We start from the raw sequence: 14,517 nt of genomic DNA on the forward strand, positions 1-14,517 counted from the left end.
ATGCCCCCTGTAAATGTGCAAAAATCGGCAACAAACGGACATTCAAAAATTTGTAACTCACTTCCTGTTCATTTTAGCATATGGATCCAAGAGACTTTTTTGTAGGTCTTGGGCTTCCTCATATACCAAAATGTTTTCGTAGATCTTGCTTAAACATATAACCGGGACTGCTTCGTTAAAAATTAGGGGGGGCTATATGTTATGTTGTTATGGTAACTTCATAATATCACATTTTTTGCCGAGCCCAAGGAGTGTGCAAAGTTTGGTGAGTTTTCTTAAATCTATAGGTCCCCAAAAATGAGATAGTTTACCAAGAAGAAGAATTCTTACAAAAACAAGAGGGACCTCACAGCAGTAGCTGCTCGGGTCCTGAATAACCATGGCCATGCCAAAACAATGAACAAATACAACAGCCCACTTGAACTTAAGTGCAATTAAGTCTAAGAAAGTACATTAATGTTGCTTCTAAAGTGACAACAATGCAGGTAAAAAAAAACACCACAACATACTGTAAACCATGCTAAACTTACAGTAGTTATAAAGTCTAGACACCCCCATATCAGCTTTTCGGCGGAGCAGTCTGTCACCATTCTAGAAAGTTCAATTTCTATAACAGGCTTTTCCTGTTATCAAAACAACTTGGCCATTGAACGGGAGTATGCAGACTTGCTACATCCACTATACCAACGAATATTGAAACACATATTGAAAGTGTGCACAAACCAACAGACGACTGTATGTGACTGTATGTGACGATAACCATACTCACCAAGGTCTCCACTCTCTTCTTCGTCCTCCTCCTCCATGTCTGACTCCTCCGAATCGGATTCAATAAAAAGTTCATTCTGTCCATGTCCAACATCACTTGCTTCAGCCTGAGCACTGCTTGCTGCTGACTCCCCACTTTTCTCTTATTGAGCAGTCAAACAGCCTTGACGATGTTTGAGCCATTTTCTGTCACAATGAGCAATATGTACCTAGTATATATTTAAATACTGTAGTGTAGATGACAAAATACGCCTCCTGGTGCGGAGTATTTATTTATTTATCATTTATTATGATTGACCGTTACTGTATATTGAAACTGGTCAGCAGGCAACAACAACAACAAAAAAACATCCAGTGGGACCATGGAAAACAACCTCAGTCTGTGATTTTCCCTACTGTTGCAAGGCTGTTACTCTTTCCTGGTGATCAGCCCCAATTTGTCTCAAACTCGACCGAGGTTTGCAAGTCCTCTCCTTTGGGGCTGCGATAGCCCGTAGCTGACATCAGAGTCTGTGTCAGACGCTCCGGCTCTGCTGAAGTCAATCTGGGCATATTATGGTCCTATGATAATTATATGTTTTTCTTGGTGGCTGGATGAAAATCGGTATAAGTACGAATCCTAATTAGCTTGTTTAATTCAGAACACAAGCCGTCTCTTGCAGTAGCTGTACAGTGTTAGATTTTAGCTAACTAAATTAGCTCCACCATTAGCATCATTATTAGCATAATTGTTTATTCAAATGCACAAACAATGTAAACAATAAATGTTTGACCATTTGCAAGATACCCCGTCATTCATTCTTGCAGGTACCACAGACACCCTCTGCTGCTGTACAGCAAGATACCGGTGCTTGACTGAGTGTCAACTAAGCTTTTGGTCACATAAAGAAAATGAAAATGTTATGATGGTTCAGCACAGTTTTTTGTTGTTGTTGCTATGTCCATTTATATCAATTTGTGAAGTGATGCTAGAGGCAAGTCACTCTGGGTTATTTTGAGGCAGGTCCTGAGACGCGCTGCTAGCTAAAGTCAGCTATAAACACATTGGCTAAAAATGCACTTGTTCTAATATTTACGTATTTTCTTAAACTTCTATGACAATTTAAACTTTTGTGCTGCTGGGAAATGAAAATAAAGACCTCAAGGAGGCTATTTCTGGAGAAATCTCAAAATCTTATTTTTTTGTCCAAACTATATATTTTCGTGTTTAGCTTGAAATTAATGTTTTTGCTGGAATGGGTCACAGTATAGTATCATAGTCATAGTATCGGCTTTTGCATTGCATGTTAGACTTGCATGTTAACTTTCATTTGTACAGTATGCTTTACACAGTGATGCCTGTATTTAATGCAGTGCTGCCTCATTAATCGAATGTCATAGGCATTCATTGTTGGTTTTTCGGCCTTGCTCCTTAGGTGCAGAGATTTCTCAAGATTCTTAATTCTGAATTTCTTGATGATATACCTGATAAAATCTCTAAATTCCTTGCAAATGTACGTTGAGAAATGTTCTTAAAGTTGGACTACTTTCTTACACAGTAGTTCACTAAGTGGTGAACCTCCTCGACCTATTCTTGCTTGCGACCAACTGGGCGTTTTGGGGATGGTCCTTTTATACTCAAACATGACACTCACCTGTTTCCAATTAACTTGTTCACCCATGGAATGTTTTGTTGTTGTTTTTTAAGCATTCCTCATCATTCCCAGTCTTCTGTTGTTCCTGTCCAAAACATTTTAATATCTTGCCTTTTTAGTACAATCAAAGGAATTGCAAATCACTGTATTCCTTTTCTTTCTTTTTTTCTTTTTTTTACAATGTCACAGCCTCATAAGAATGGGTGTTTGTAGTTTTATTTAAAGATTTATGTTATGCTTGATTAATTTCTCATATATTGTCATAATTTCAATAAACACATGAGCCTTATACCTTATAGCCTATATGGTGAGTTTAGGCATCTCTTTTGCATTTTTTCTTTTATGTCAATTCATCACTGCAGTTTACATGATTGTTGTCAAATACCAAAAATACACATGACTTCTATTAATCATATCAACATTGAGAGCATACTGTAACTGAACCCAACTAAACTAGTGCATGGCAATGTAGCATGATGTATATATCTACAGTATGAAATCAATTATTTACAGCCATAACTACCGATTGTATACAGTGTATATATATATATATAAAAAAAAAAAAAAACTTTATAAAATCTTCCAGAATAAAATGGACACCCATACAAATCTTTACCTGTAATGAGAAATCCAAGTGGTGCTTTGACACAGTTACAGTTGTCCTGAGTTATAATACATTTGAAACATTAACAGTTAAAAACACACAAAAAATAGTCTAATTTCTAAAAAGCATTTCCTCACTGATATCTGTGATCATCTCCAGACACAAGTTTATGGCAACAGTTTTTCTGCTGTAGCTGACTAGGCAGCTGACAAGTTTGATCTGATGGAATCTTCTCGTAGCTGGCGGTGCTTCCCAATGGTAGACTCTTCAATGTGTGCTCGACGCTCAATGGTAATCCTATAATTTTTTCTGCAAAAGAGTAAATCATATTGTAAATTGCATGTACTGCTAAACTCTAGCCTATCCTGCGCCGTCTAAATTGTTTGCCTGTCGGGTAAAATTGAGGGAAATGGTCATTAAATAGCACCACATCGGCCCCAAAAGACGCTGGTCCACCGGGCATCTGCCCTGATTGACAGATGGCCAGTCTAGCCAGTTTGTATTATAATTATCAAGGTGACACTGTCCAGTCCATTAAAATACTGTAATGCTTTCATTCTGGACTGAGGGTGGCTTTTCACCTGACATGTCAAGATGGTAATAATAATAGATATCATTTGTAATGCACTTTAAATTTATAAAATAAATCTCAAAGTGAACAGTAAAAGCAACAATAAAAACAATAGAAAGACACAGTAAATGGAAAAACAATTAAAAATCTGAGTAAAAAAAATGGTTTGTTTTAAGTGTTTTTGTCATTAATCAATCTGGGAAGAATGAAAAATGTTTAGAAAAGGGTAGAAAGTTTGTAAGAAAAACTTGGAATGTTCATGTATCTAAGTTCTGTTTTTTAAGTGACAAACCAATTGACAGATAAACCATCTTTTAAATGAGAAAAAATGAGGAAGGTGGACAGCGGAGGGGCACGGGACGGGGGGGAGGAGACGACAAGAAGGGGAAGGGGCGGCGGCAGGGCAGCAGGAAGAGAGGAAAGAGGAGGAAGGGTGATGAGGGAGAAGGAACCGGGAGGCGGAGGAGGACAGGTGGGGTGATGCGAGGAGGGAGAGGGAAGAGGGAGGGGAGACACAGCACCCCCAGGAAACGGCCGAGACGCAGCCGCCACCCAGCAGCCAAAAGAGGGGCAGAGCCGCCCACGCCCGGCCAGAGGGGACAGCAAGCATGCGATGATTCTGATTATTAACCCTGAGTGCTCATTGGAAGTGAATCTTGAGGAATTGTTGACTGTAAAGGTGTCATTTGATGTGTTCTACTCGATCCTGCTGGCAGCAACTGGGTTCCTGACTATAAAAACACAACCATTAGTTACAAAATTTAAAATACAGAAGCAGCAATATAAGTTATAGCTGTATGGTGGCTCTCGCTACATAACCGGAGTGCATAACCATAAAGCATGAAAATAAGTGTCGGCAGTGTTTTGTGAACACTGGAGACAAATATTGGAGTCTGAAAGTCCCATTTTCTTCATGTGTTCTATGAATAATTTCATATTGGATAAATTGTAAATGTGTGTGTTTTGTCATTTTAACCCCCTGGGCGTTATTATAGTTTGATTAAATTCTTGTAATTTTTGCCAAAATCTGGCATTCCTTTGAAGTGTGATAACTTAGTCATTTATGAATATTTTTTTCACTTTCAACCACTCAAAATGTTCACTGGCATCAGACCTATCTATTCATATATAATTAAAAAAAAGAAAAGAATGCCCTCTATGGACAATAATAGCAGTATTATGCTAACAGCAAAATTAACTATGCTGTATAAAGGAAAAAATAAAGGTCTAATTTAAATATTTCATATGACATATTTAGAGGCTTGAATAAGTCCATAAGTCATAACAATATAATTTTTTTAAGGCATTCCCAGTTTTTCACAATGGCATTTTTCTGAATAGCACAAAACTCTTGTAATTTTGCCAAAATCGGGCATTTCCTTTGAAGTGAGATAACTTAGTCATTTATGAATATTTTTTCACTTTCAACCGCTCAAAATGTTCAGTGGCATCAGACCTATCTATACATATATAGTTTTTTTTTTAATGCGCCCTATGGACAATAATAGCAGTATTATGCTAATAGCAAGACTAACTATGCTGTATATATATAAAATAAAAGACTAATTTGAATATTTCATATGACATAGTTAGAGGCTCAAACAAGGTCATAAGTCATAACAATAGAATTTTTTTATGCATGCCCAGTTTTTACACAATGGCATTTTTCAAAACTCTTGTAATTTTGCCAAAATCAGGCATTTCCTTTGAAGTGAGATAACTTAGTCATTTATGAATATTTTTTTCACTTTCAACCGCTCAAAATGTTCAGTGGCATCAGACCTATCTATACATATATAGTTTTTATTTTATTTTTTTAATGCCCCCTATGGACAATAATAGCGGTATTATGCTAATAGCAAGACTAACTATGCTGTATATATATATATAAAATAAAAGACTAATTTGAATATTTCATATGACATATTTAGAGGCTTGAATAAGTCCATAAGTCATAACAATAGAATTTTTTCTGCATGCCCAGTTTTCACACAATGGCAGTTTTCCGAATAGCACAAAACTCTTGTAATTTTGCCAAAATTCGGCATTTCCTTTGAAGTGAGATAACTTTGATAACACATTGATTTTACTTTTCTTTAGGTTTGTGTAAACATGGGCTCCCTTGGCCATAGGAATTATTTTATATATATATTTTCTAAAGCTATTATTTCATTGCAGACATTCCCTTATAACGCGGGTCTCCGCTCCCTTTTTCCGTACTCTTCGGAAACATTCGGCAAACATCGGCGCATATCCGGAGTAGTCTGTTCGTCGTGTTTGTGAAGTCACATGTGATCACGCGAGAGGTTTTATGTGTCGGATATGCGGTGTTTTCCAAAGACAAAACATATTTTTGACCCGTGTGAGGAATAATCGGTTTGGAAAATGGATTGGGAAGATTTGAAAAATCCTTATGTGTAGTGTACCAGACTTAAGGCTGGGAAGGTGAAGTAAAAGGGGAGCACACAATTCCTGTATTATGATGTTGGGTCTCAAAATTCTCACTCTCAGTGGAACTTGAACACACCGTCAAAAAAGTCACTAATCACGCTTGTTTTTATATTTTTGCTTTAGCTAGGTAGGTATTGTGGCATGTAATCAACAACACTAGCTGAACGAAAATAGTACTTAAAAATATATGTGTAAAGTCACATTCTTTTTCAGATTGGGCCAACACGTCTTATTTTTTATTTAATTTTTTTTTTACAGTGGAGAGTCAAGTGCAGCTGACGAGAAACGGGTAGCTTGCAATGCAAAAATTAAGAAACAAAAACCACACAACTGCGTTTTTGCAAAAGACAAATGATGTAAGTAGGCTCTCCAACAAGTCTTCCAACATTAACGGCCATATTGGCCATTTTACCATGCACCAAAATATGACCAAGTGTCACATTGTGTAATTTAGCGACCTCTATCAGCCATGTTAAATTGCAAAAAAATACAAAACTGAGACTCAAACCCGGATCATCTGGTCGGGAGACTATCGTCTAACTTACTGAGCTAACATTCCAGTAATGGTCTTAGTGTTCATTTTTAGTGTTGACATGTATGTCAATTCGCCGTCATGGACTAATGGTTGAGATAAGAAAGAGGCACAGTGAAGTTGTAGACCGTTAGAAAACATGTAGTCAACACTAAAACAATCACTGGCCAAATAACTCAGATAAACACTCGTCTTCTGACCAGTCGGGCCGGGTTCAAGTCTCACATTATCATTTTTGCGCTATTTAACATGGCCGATAGAGTTTGCTAAACTAAAACATAACACTTGGTCGTAATTTGGCACCTTTTCCAAACGACCTATGTGGTCGTATTTATTGGAGGACTGTCTCAGGCTTTCGTATCCTATGTACTGTATTGTCTGTTGAAGACATGCATGTTAGCCTAATAGTTTCATAATGTTGAATAGCTTGTCTCACAAAAAAAACAAAAAACGACAGTTGCTCTTACCAGAAGGCTCAATGTAAAGCAAAAATCTTGTTTATGCAGTAGATGAATATCTTTTATTATTATTATTATTATTATTATTATTATTATTATTATTATTATCCATCCATCCATTTTCTTAACCGCTTAGTCCTCACAAGGGTGGCGGGGGGCGCTGGAGCCTATCCCAGCTGGCTTCGGGCAGTAGACGGGATACACCCTGAACTGGTTGCCAGTCTATCCAGGGTATTATTATTATTAGTATTATCCTGGCTAATGCAGGCAATGGGTTGCCTGATGACAGTGAGGCAGGCCAGTCAAGAGAGGATATGCCTGAGCTCAGCATCCACAGTAAAAAACAACAAAAACGACAGTATGAGAAAGAAGAAACAGACAGAATGAAGACAAAAGAAACAGTGACAGAAAAAGAAGAGACAGAAGGTGGCAATGAGGGAGAAGAAGTTGCTGTGATGACATATACAAAGCCAAATCAACCTGACCCCAAAGTTTGGCCAAAAACAAATCATCAAAGGATGGGAACTGACATTTCAAAAAGGATGTTACGAGAAGTATCCCTGGATACATGTTAATATCGGTACTGATGGTGTTTTGTATTTTCACTTCTTAAATACTGTACGACAAGTAAACAAGCAAAAGGCAAGAGTGTAGATCCAGCTTTCATCAACACTGGATTTAAAAACTGGGGAAAAAAGCACTTGAAAAATTTTCATTACATGACAAATCAGAGGGTCACAAACTGGCAGTTACAACTTCTGCATATGAAAACAGGCGAGTTACCACACAGTTAAAAAATGCAGTCAGTGCACAACAGGCAGAAAACAAAGCTAACTGCAAATGTGCCTTTCTGTTATTCAGAGTTCCCCAAGAGGAGCCCAGTGTTTTGCCACTTTACTTACATACAGTAGTGCTGTGGTTGTAATAGATTTCAATTTGTTTGGTTTTGATCGGGTCTGGTTTAATAAAACATACATGATTAATTTAACTGGATTGGATTCAATTCTAAATGTAAATATTCATATTTTCTTTCATAATATTGCACCAATTAAGAGCAAGACGTTTCTATTTGCAGAATTTATACTTCTGAGAATGTCTTCCATATAAAAGTCAAATTGGTCCTGCATGAAATCCTTAACTAAATCGAAAATTAATGTGAATCGTGAATGGAATCGAAGTCTTCTGAATTGAATCGATTTTGGAAATCTGAATCGATACCCAGCCCAAGTGTTGCAGTATTCCATTATTATGAACGGGACCAGGGATGTATCTGGTGTTGAGCAGGAAGCGATGTGCCTACGTTATGTTGACTCAGATTTTTTGCTACATGGCGAATTCATAGGGTTTTATGAAGCAACCTCTACCACAGGTGAAAATCTTGACTGGACAGAACATGAGTAGACTGGTCGCCGTGACTTGGCTGAACGTGGACGACTTGGATGAACGTGGATGACTTGGCAGTGACGTGGACGACTTTACTGTGACAAGGACGACTTGGCTGTGACAAGGGCTTAGCTTTGACGAGACTCACGAACTTCCTCATATAACATTAACAATGCACCCAAACTGACTGGACAAACACAACAGACACACCTGGGGAAACACAAGTGGTTGAGGGCACTGATTGGTCACACATTGGGAAGGGAAGAAACACACAGGTGGACGTGGTAACATAACGAGACAAAGGAAGAAACCAGGAATACATGACAAACACCAACCACAGACAAAAACAACAAGAACAACCGTAACAAACAAAAACCCATCCCCCACAGAACTGAAACATGACAGAACTTGCTGATATCAGGCCTCAGAGGTCAGGCATATGACTTTGAATATGGCAGAAAAGTACTCAGGTGCTCAGGCTGTTATTCAACGAGCACAGCCACTAGCACCATATATACATTGTGCAGCACACTGTGTCAATACATAACAAGCTTGCTCAGCCTCATGTATTGTACAGAATACACTCGACTGGATACATGACCTCAGCACATTTTTTGGCCAGCCATCATGGTAAGGTGAAAGACACGTTTAAAGTCATTGTTGCAGCTGAAGGAGAAGGGCCTGCTGTCTATCAGGTATGTATGTATGTATGTATGTACAGTATGTATGTACGTATGTATGTACGTATGAATGTACTGTACGCCCACCCGCTATCCGTGCTGTTCTCAGACAATATGGCATGGTACTACTACTAAGTACTCTAGATGAGATGGCAGAGAGTTTATGGAAATGTTGTACTGGGACTTCTGCTTGCTTTGTATGTGATCAGTGAACTAGAGATTCAAAATGCAGCTCTCCAAAAAAAAGACTCAAACAATGCAGGGGATGCTTTCTGCAGTTTCCTTGGTCCAAGATATCTTAAAATCCAAAAGAAGCCCAGAGCACGTTGAGGCTATTTTTAAGGAGGCAGAGGAAAAGTGTGACAATTTGTCTCTAGAGCCCATTGTTCCACCCTGCATACGTAGGGTTTCCTAAAAGATTTTCTGGAAATGCACCTGACTCCACACCTGGATCAGCTGTGAATTTTTACAGAGTAGAGTTACCGTGTCCTAGACACCTGAGTTTATGCAACCAGGCATTCAAACATTAAAATTACTGGGAAACGTACTCCTGACTCCCATTACACGTGCTGCAGCAGTTCGCACATATCCTCCTGAACTGAAAGAAGAAGACTTGAAAATACAACTGGGACAAGTCAGATTTCAATCCATTTGTTTCAAAATTTTAAGCAAATTTACTGAAAATGTGCAAATCGGACATGCAACTTATAGCTGTTTCCATCTGTTCTTCTTTTGTAAATATTGAGAGGGGACTCCGGCGCTGTAGGTGGCGGTATACACCATAGATATGTGATCCACCAGAAATTTAAAAGAAGCAGAACAAGACAAGGGGACTCATTTATAAAGCTTGCATACGATCAAAATGAGGCCAACGTATGAACATTTCTGCGCCAAAGGTGATATTTATATAAAAAAAAAAAAACTGAACGTGAAACTTTGCGCGCCGCCACGTCAAGTCTGTACCTGCCGTACGCAATCCGCACATTCTGGAGACATGGTGGTGCATTTTGATTCCTCAAATGCCATGTATGCTGGATGTTGGGTCACAATACTGTATATATATATATATATATATATATATATATATATATATATTTTGCTCCAGACTTGCTCCAATGTCACAAGCACGCCGCGGGGCAGAAAGCACGCGAATGAACTTAATTAAACATTTTAAACGCTCGTCTTCTCTCATTGATTAACTATCTTGAAAAAGCATGTGGACACATACTGCATGCAAGCATTACATCATCAACAATACAATATAGTAATTTCATCTACTCGCCAGCACAAATGCCATTAAAGGCTATTGACACAAGACAACAAGGATGAAAATTAGCTAGAAAAATACAGTCTGGTCCCACAAAAATACCGCAAATAAATAAATAAAAGAAAGCAATGCGCGCATCAATAAAGTCTGTCATAAACGTTCACAATGCGATCCACACAGCCGCGATGCAGGATGAAGATCCAAAATAAACACGTTGGGAATATTAATAGATACTAATAATAACAACAACAATAACAGGGCGGCCCATTGATCGCCTAATTTTTGCCTCTGACTCAATTTCCCTAGTGCATTAGTAAAGTCTGAGTAAAGACAATAAAAGTGGGGAAATTATTTTCTTCATGCTCACCTTTGTACCAGATCAAATTATTATTATTATTATTGTTTTTTTCCCTTTTTGTAGATGCCACTGTGCGGCCTGCGGCAGCATTTTCGCATCTCGCCTTGCTTGCTTTTATTGGCGATGCTTCCAAACACTAACTTGACCTTTTCAATGAGGGTTTCAATGTACATCTTTCTTTAAATCATTTAAAAATATATATTATTCATACAAAAATTCTATGTACATCATGGTAAAGCTAGCTTCCTTTCTTGCCTTTCATTGACCGTCCAAATTGCTTTAATTTGGTGTTAGCCAGCACATGCTGCTTATGAATATGCAGATTAGTTGATTTGCATTGCCAAATATGGGGTGAAATAGGCGGACTTGGGGCGGTGAATCTGCTGTGCACACCGGTTGGGATCATGTGGCATTTATAAAAGGGAATTGCGTGCAAGTGTGCGTATGTGTGTCTACACATAATTTTATAAATCTCTTTTTTTTTCTGCGTATATGAGGTTTGGGTTTCGTTCGTAAGTACTTTCGTACGCAGGTTCTCACCCACAGTTTTATAAATGAGGTCCCAGGAAGCGACTGTGCCGTGCGATTACGTCGTATAAGTTTTATTTTGTCATTCTTGATCAACCGTAGCGTCTGTTTCGTCGTCCCGCCCAAACTTACCTTACTTTATCGTCCGCCATTGCTTTGGGACTACAAGCGTACGTGTGACGTAGTATCTGGTCTTGTCAGCGTTTATTCGTAAAACTTGTTTCCATAGCCAAAATTTGCATTTTCCTTTTTTCGATACACTTTAAAATCCACCCCCTCTAAGCGTAAAAACTTTTTGGCCGAATTTGGGCCTTTTTCAAATTTCTAGCGTTTCCAAAAATGGGTGGATGGAAACCCAACTAATGTTTAAACACAAGTACAAGGCCAACACAACTGCAAATGTAGTGCGTTTATGATCAATCAGATTGAGATCCTAATGAGATTTTGATGGTGGTTCCCATGTCATCTGCTGAGGCAATGACATAGCGTTGTGCCATGTTCACCAGGAGAGGTTGGACAAATTGAACAGACAAGAAATTGCCCATAAATACATTCAGGGTAATGACAGCAAGAGAGAGATTTTTGGGTGCTTTCTTTAGTGTGATTCTCAACAAAATTGTTTCGATGTGTTATTTGTATTTATGTTAATGTGTTGAGTTGGTTAATCCTTCAGTTCATACAAAAAATTATGATGTCATGGTAAAATCATATTTTGCATGTGGCGTGATTTTTTGGTGGGTGTCTGGCATTCTGGACAAACAATACAAACAAAATCTGATATGTTGTTGTTATATTTATAAATCTGATATTTGTTTCCCTCCTTCGTTGTGTGAAAAAGTGAAAACAATAACACACCGGGTAGTGTAGCAGGTGCAGATGTCGAGGGAAAAGTCAAATCTCAAAAAACAGCATCACACACTCACTAAGCACGTGTCAAAATTACCTAACGTATCGGCAAAACCTTCATCAGATCATCATTTTCTTGAGCCACAAGTCAAGAAGCGGCCCGACAAGCAGGAACCAGCGACGGTGAGTGAGTCAGCAAGCAGCCCAGCTAGCAGAAGCTAGTGACTGCACTAGCGAGTCTTGCACCGGCAAGAAAATCAACATATACCAGCTTATACGCTTGAGAACAGCTGCACCCAATGTATTTGAGTCGTGCTTCTATAGTGCATGCAGCTGTTTTACTACCCATTTGGTGATTTCATCATGAGAAATTGTAGAAAATAATTTTGAAGAAAAGGTGTTATATTGAATTTTTTTAAGGGTCCCAGCACTTTTGCCCATATTGTTTGTTGAGGCAACTCTATGTTTACCTGTACATACCTGAAAAAATAGAACGCTGCAAGCATTGCGGTTCCCAGAACAGCTCCCACGATGACTCCAGTCAAAGCAGACATTCCTAATCCACCTGGTTAGAAGAACAATAATTGACTTCAGCACGTAATATACATTCAAGTTTACAAAAACACAGCAGCGAGGTAGTATTCTTTACATGATTTGTCTGATATCTCCGTATGTGCTATCTGTATTCCTTGCAGAGTGAAGTGGTCAGAGTTGAAGGCTGACAGCAGCTGAAGGCTTCCATTCATGCCAAAGTAATTGGCCACAACCTGAAATTATGTAATGACGATTTTATAGGGATACATAAACGACTTCGAACTTGACGTTTTCATTTCATTTGGTCTTACCTCATATGTTCCTGCTTTAACATTAGTCATTGCCATCAAAGAGAAATCTCCATTTCTGTCACCATTGATGTCAATTGATACCTGTCCAGCGATTCCTGTGCACCACAACAAAAACAATCTACATTTAAGTTTGATGGCTACTCACATGTAGACATATTGGAGCTTCTCTCCAAATCCTCAAGGAGTTTGGTAGCTTTTCTTGCATGAATTAATTACTATGGTTGTAAAAAAAAGATCACTGTAACTTGTCCCAAATGAAAATGAAATTTAATGTTGGAATGGTGAATTTATTTAAGTAAATAAATAAATAAATTAGTGCTGTCACTATTGAATATTTTCAGAATCTATTAATCTATTGATTATTCAATCAATTAATCAAATTAATTTTAATTTTGTATTCAAGTGTATTACAAAAAGCATTTTGTCTGATTACTGTTTACAGTATTAAACAGTGATTGTTGTTTCGTACTTTGCATTTGTATAATGATTTTTTTTTTTTTTTTAATGGGGGATTGATGTTGTACTATGTCACCGTTTCGGTGATTGTTTTCCAAAGTAAAAACGGATGTTTGCAAATGTCTTATTTTGATTAAACACAGCAGATAATCAGTCTTCTTTCATGAAGGACTACAAAAATCCGTGAAAATGTACGGTTGTTATGCTGAAATCCTTTTTTTTTAAATGGAACTCACTGTCCCAACCACACAACGTGCCCGCCCTGACCTCTCCACTTTAAAAACAAAAACTCAAAACCCATCAGTTCAAAGTCGCTTTTAATGTCTAATGTTTAGTATTATGAATGTTTAGTTTTGTACTGATTTTATTATTGTCCTTGATCTTTTTGGGAATGAGTACCTTGAAAAGCACTATACAAAATAAATGTATTATTATTATTATTATTAAGCTTGAGACTGTACGGATTCATTTTTACCATGCAATCTGGTGCTACTTCAAATGGCTACTGTAGCACTAGTTTTGGCATTATGGTGCCCAGCTGACTTATCACAGACCATGTAATGAAAACTTAAAAACGACTTTCTGACTTATGAAAGTACATTTTACCTTCAAAAGTTCTGTTCCACATTTGTGATGTGATTTGTGATCCATTTTTCTTGTTGTATCCACTTTTCATGGCCTCATTCAAAGCAACAGCATAAATCAGCAATGCATCATGGAATCCCTCAACAAACATGTTGACCTAAAATGGCAAATGTAGGAAAAATATTAAATGAGAAAGGAGGATTTAGATTTAGTATTTCTAATTTATTGTTTTCTTTCTCAGTGGGGCCAACGAGGACAAGACTATCCCATTTAATTATAGGAAATTGTGCAAATGTTATTGCAGAGATTACATCAATACGCAGCCTCTTTTTTTCCCAACTGAGCAATTAGAAACCCTGTCAAGTTTCCAGGGACCAACTTCACTTTTTTTTCTGTCATTGCCAAGCTCCCCAACATACAGTATTTCTAAGATAAAGACCCACTTTATTTTATCAGATTAAAAAAGCTGCTGCAACAAGGCTCTAAAGACTCTCCAGCTGGCCCATGATGTTGTTGCACAAGTGCTAACAAGAATTAGAGCTAGGAAGTGG

General features: G+C 37.9%; 1 protein-coding gene across 1 annotated transcript in view; it reads right to left on the reverse strand.

Moving 5' to 3' along the window:
* Positions 1-1,143: 1,143 nt before the first annotated feature.
* The window catches only part of npr3 (natriuretic peptide receptor 3), a 32,448-nt gene continuing 19,074 nt past the window's right edge, over positions 1,144-14,517 (reverse strand). The window contains exons 4-8 of the mRNA XM_077561580.1: positions 13,988-14,123; positions 12,926-13,020; positions 12,730-12,847; positions 12,561-12,645; positions 1,144-3,315 (exon numbers count right to left, since the gene is read on the reverse strand). Coding sequence (XP_077417706.1) covers positions 3,204-3,315; positions 12,561-12,645; positions 12,730-12,847; positions 12,926-13,020; positions 13,988-14,123 — 546 coding nt within the window. The 3' untranslated portion in view covers positions 1,144-3,203. The remainder of the gene's footprint in view (positions 3,316-12,560; positions 12,646-12,729; positions 12,848-12,925; positions 13,021-13,987; positions 14,124-14,517) is intronic.

This window comes from Vanacampus margaritifer, chromosome 3 (genome assembly GCF_051991255.1).
Source record: "Vanacampus margaritifer isolate UIUO_Vmar chromosome 3, RoL_Vmar_1.0, whole genome shotgun sequence".
Classification (NCBI taxonomy): Eukaryota; Metazoa; Chordata; class Actinopteri; order Syngnathiformes; family Syngnathidae; genus Vanacampus; species Vanacampus margaritifer.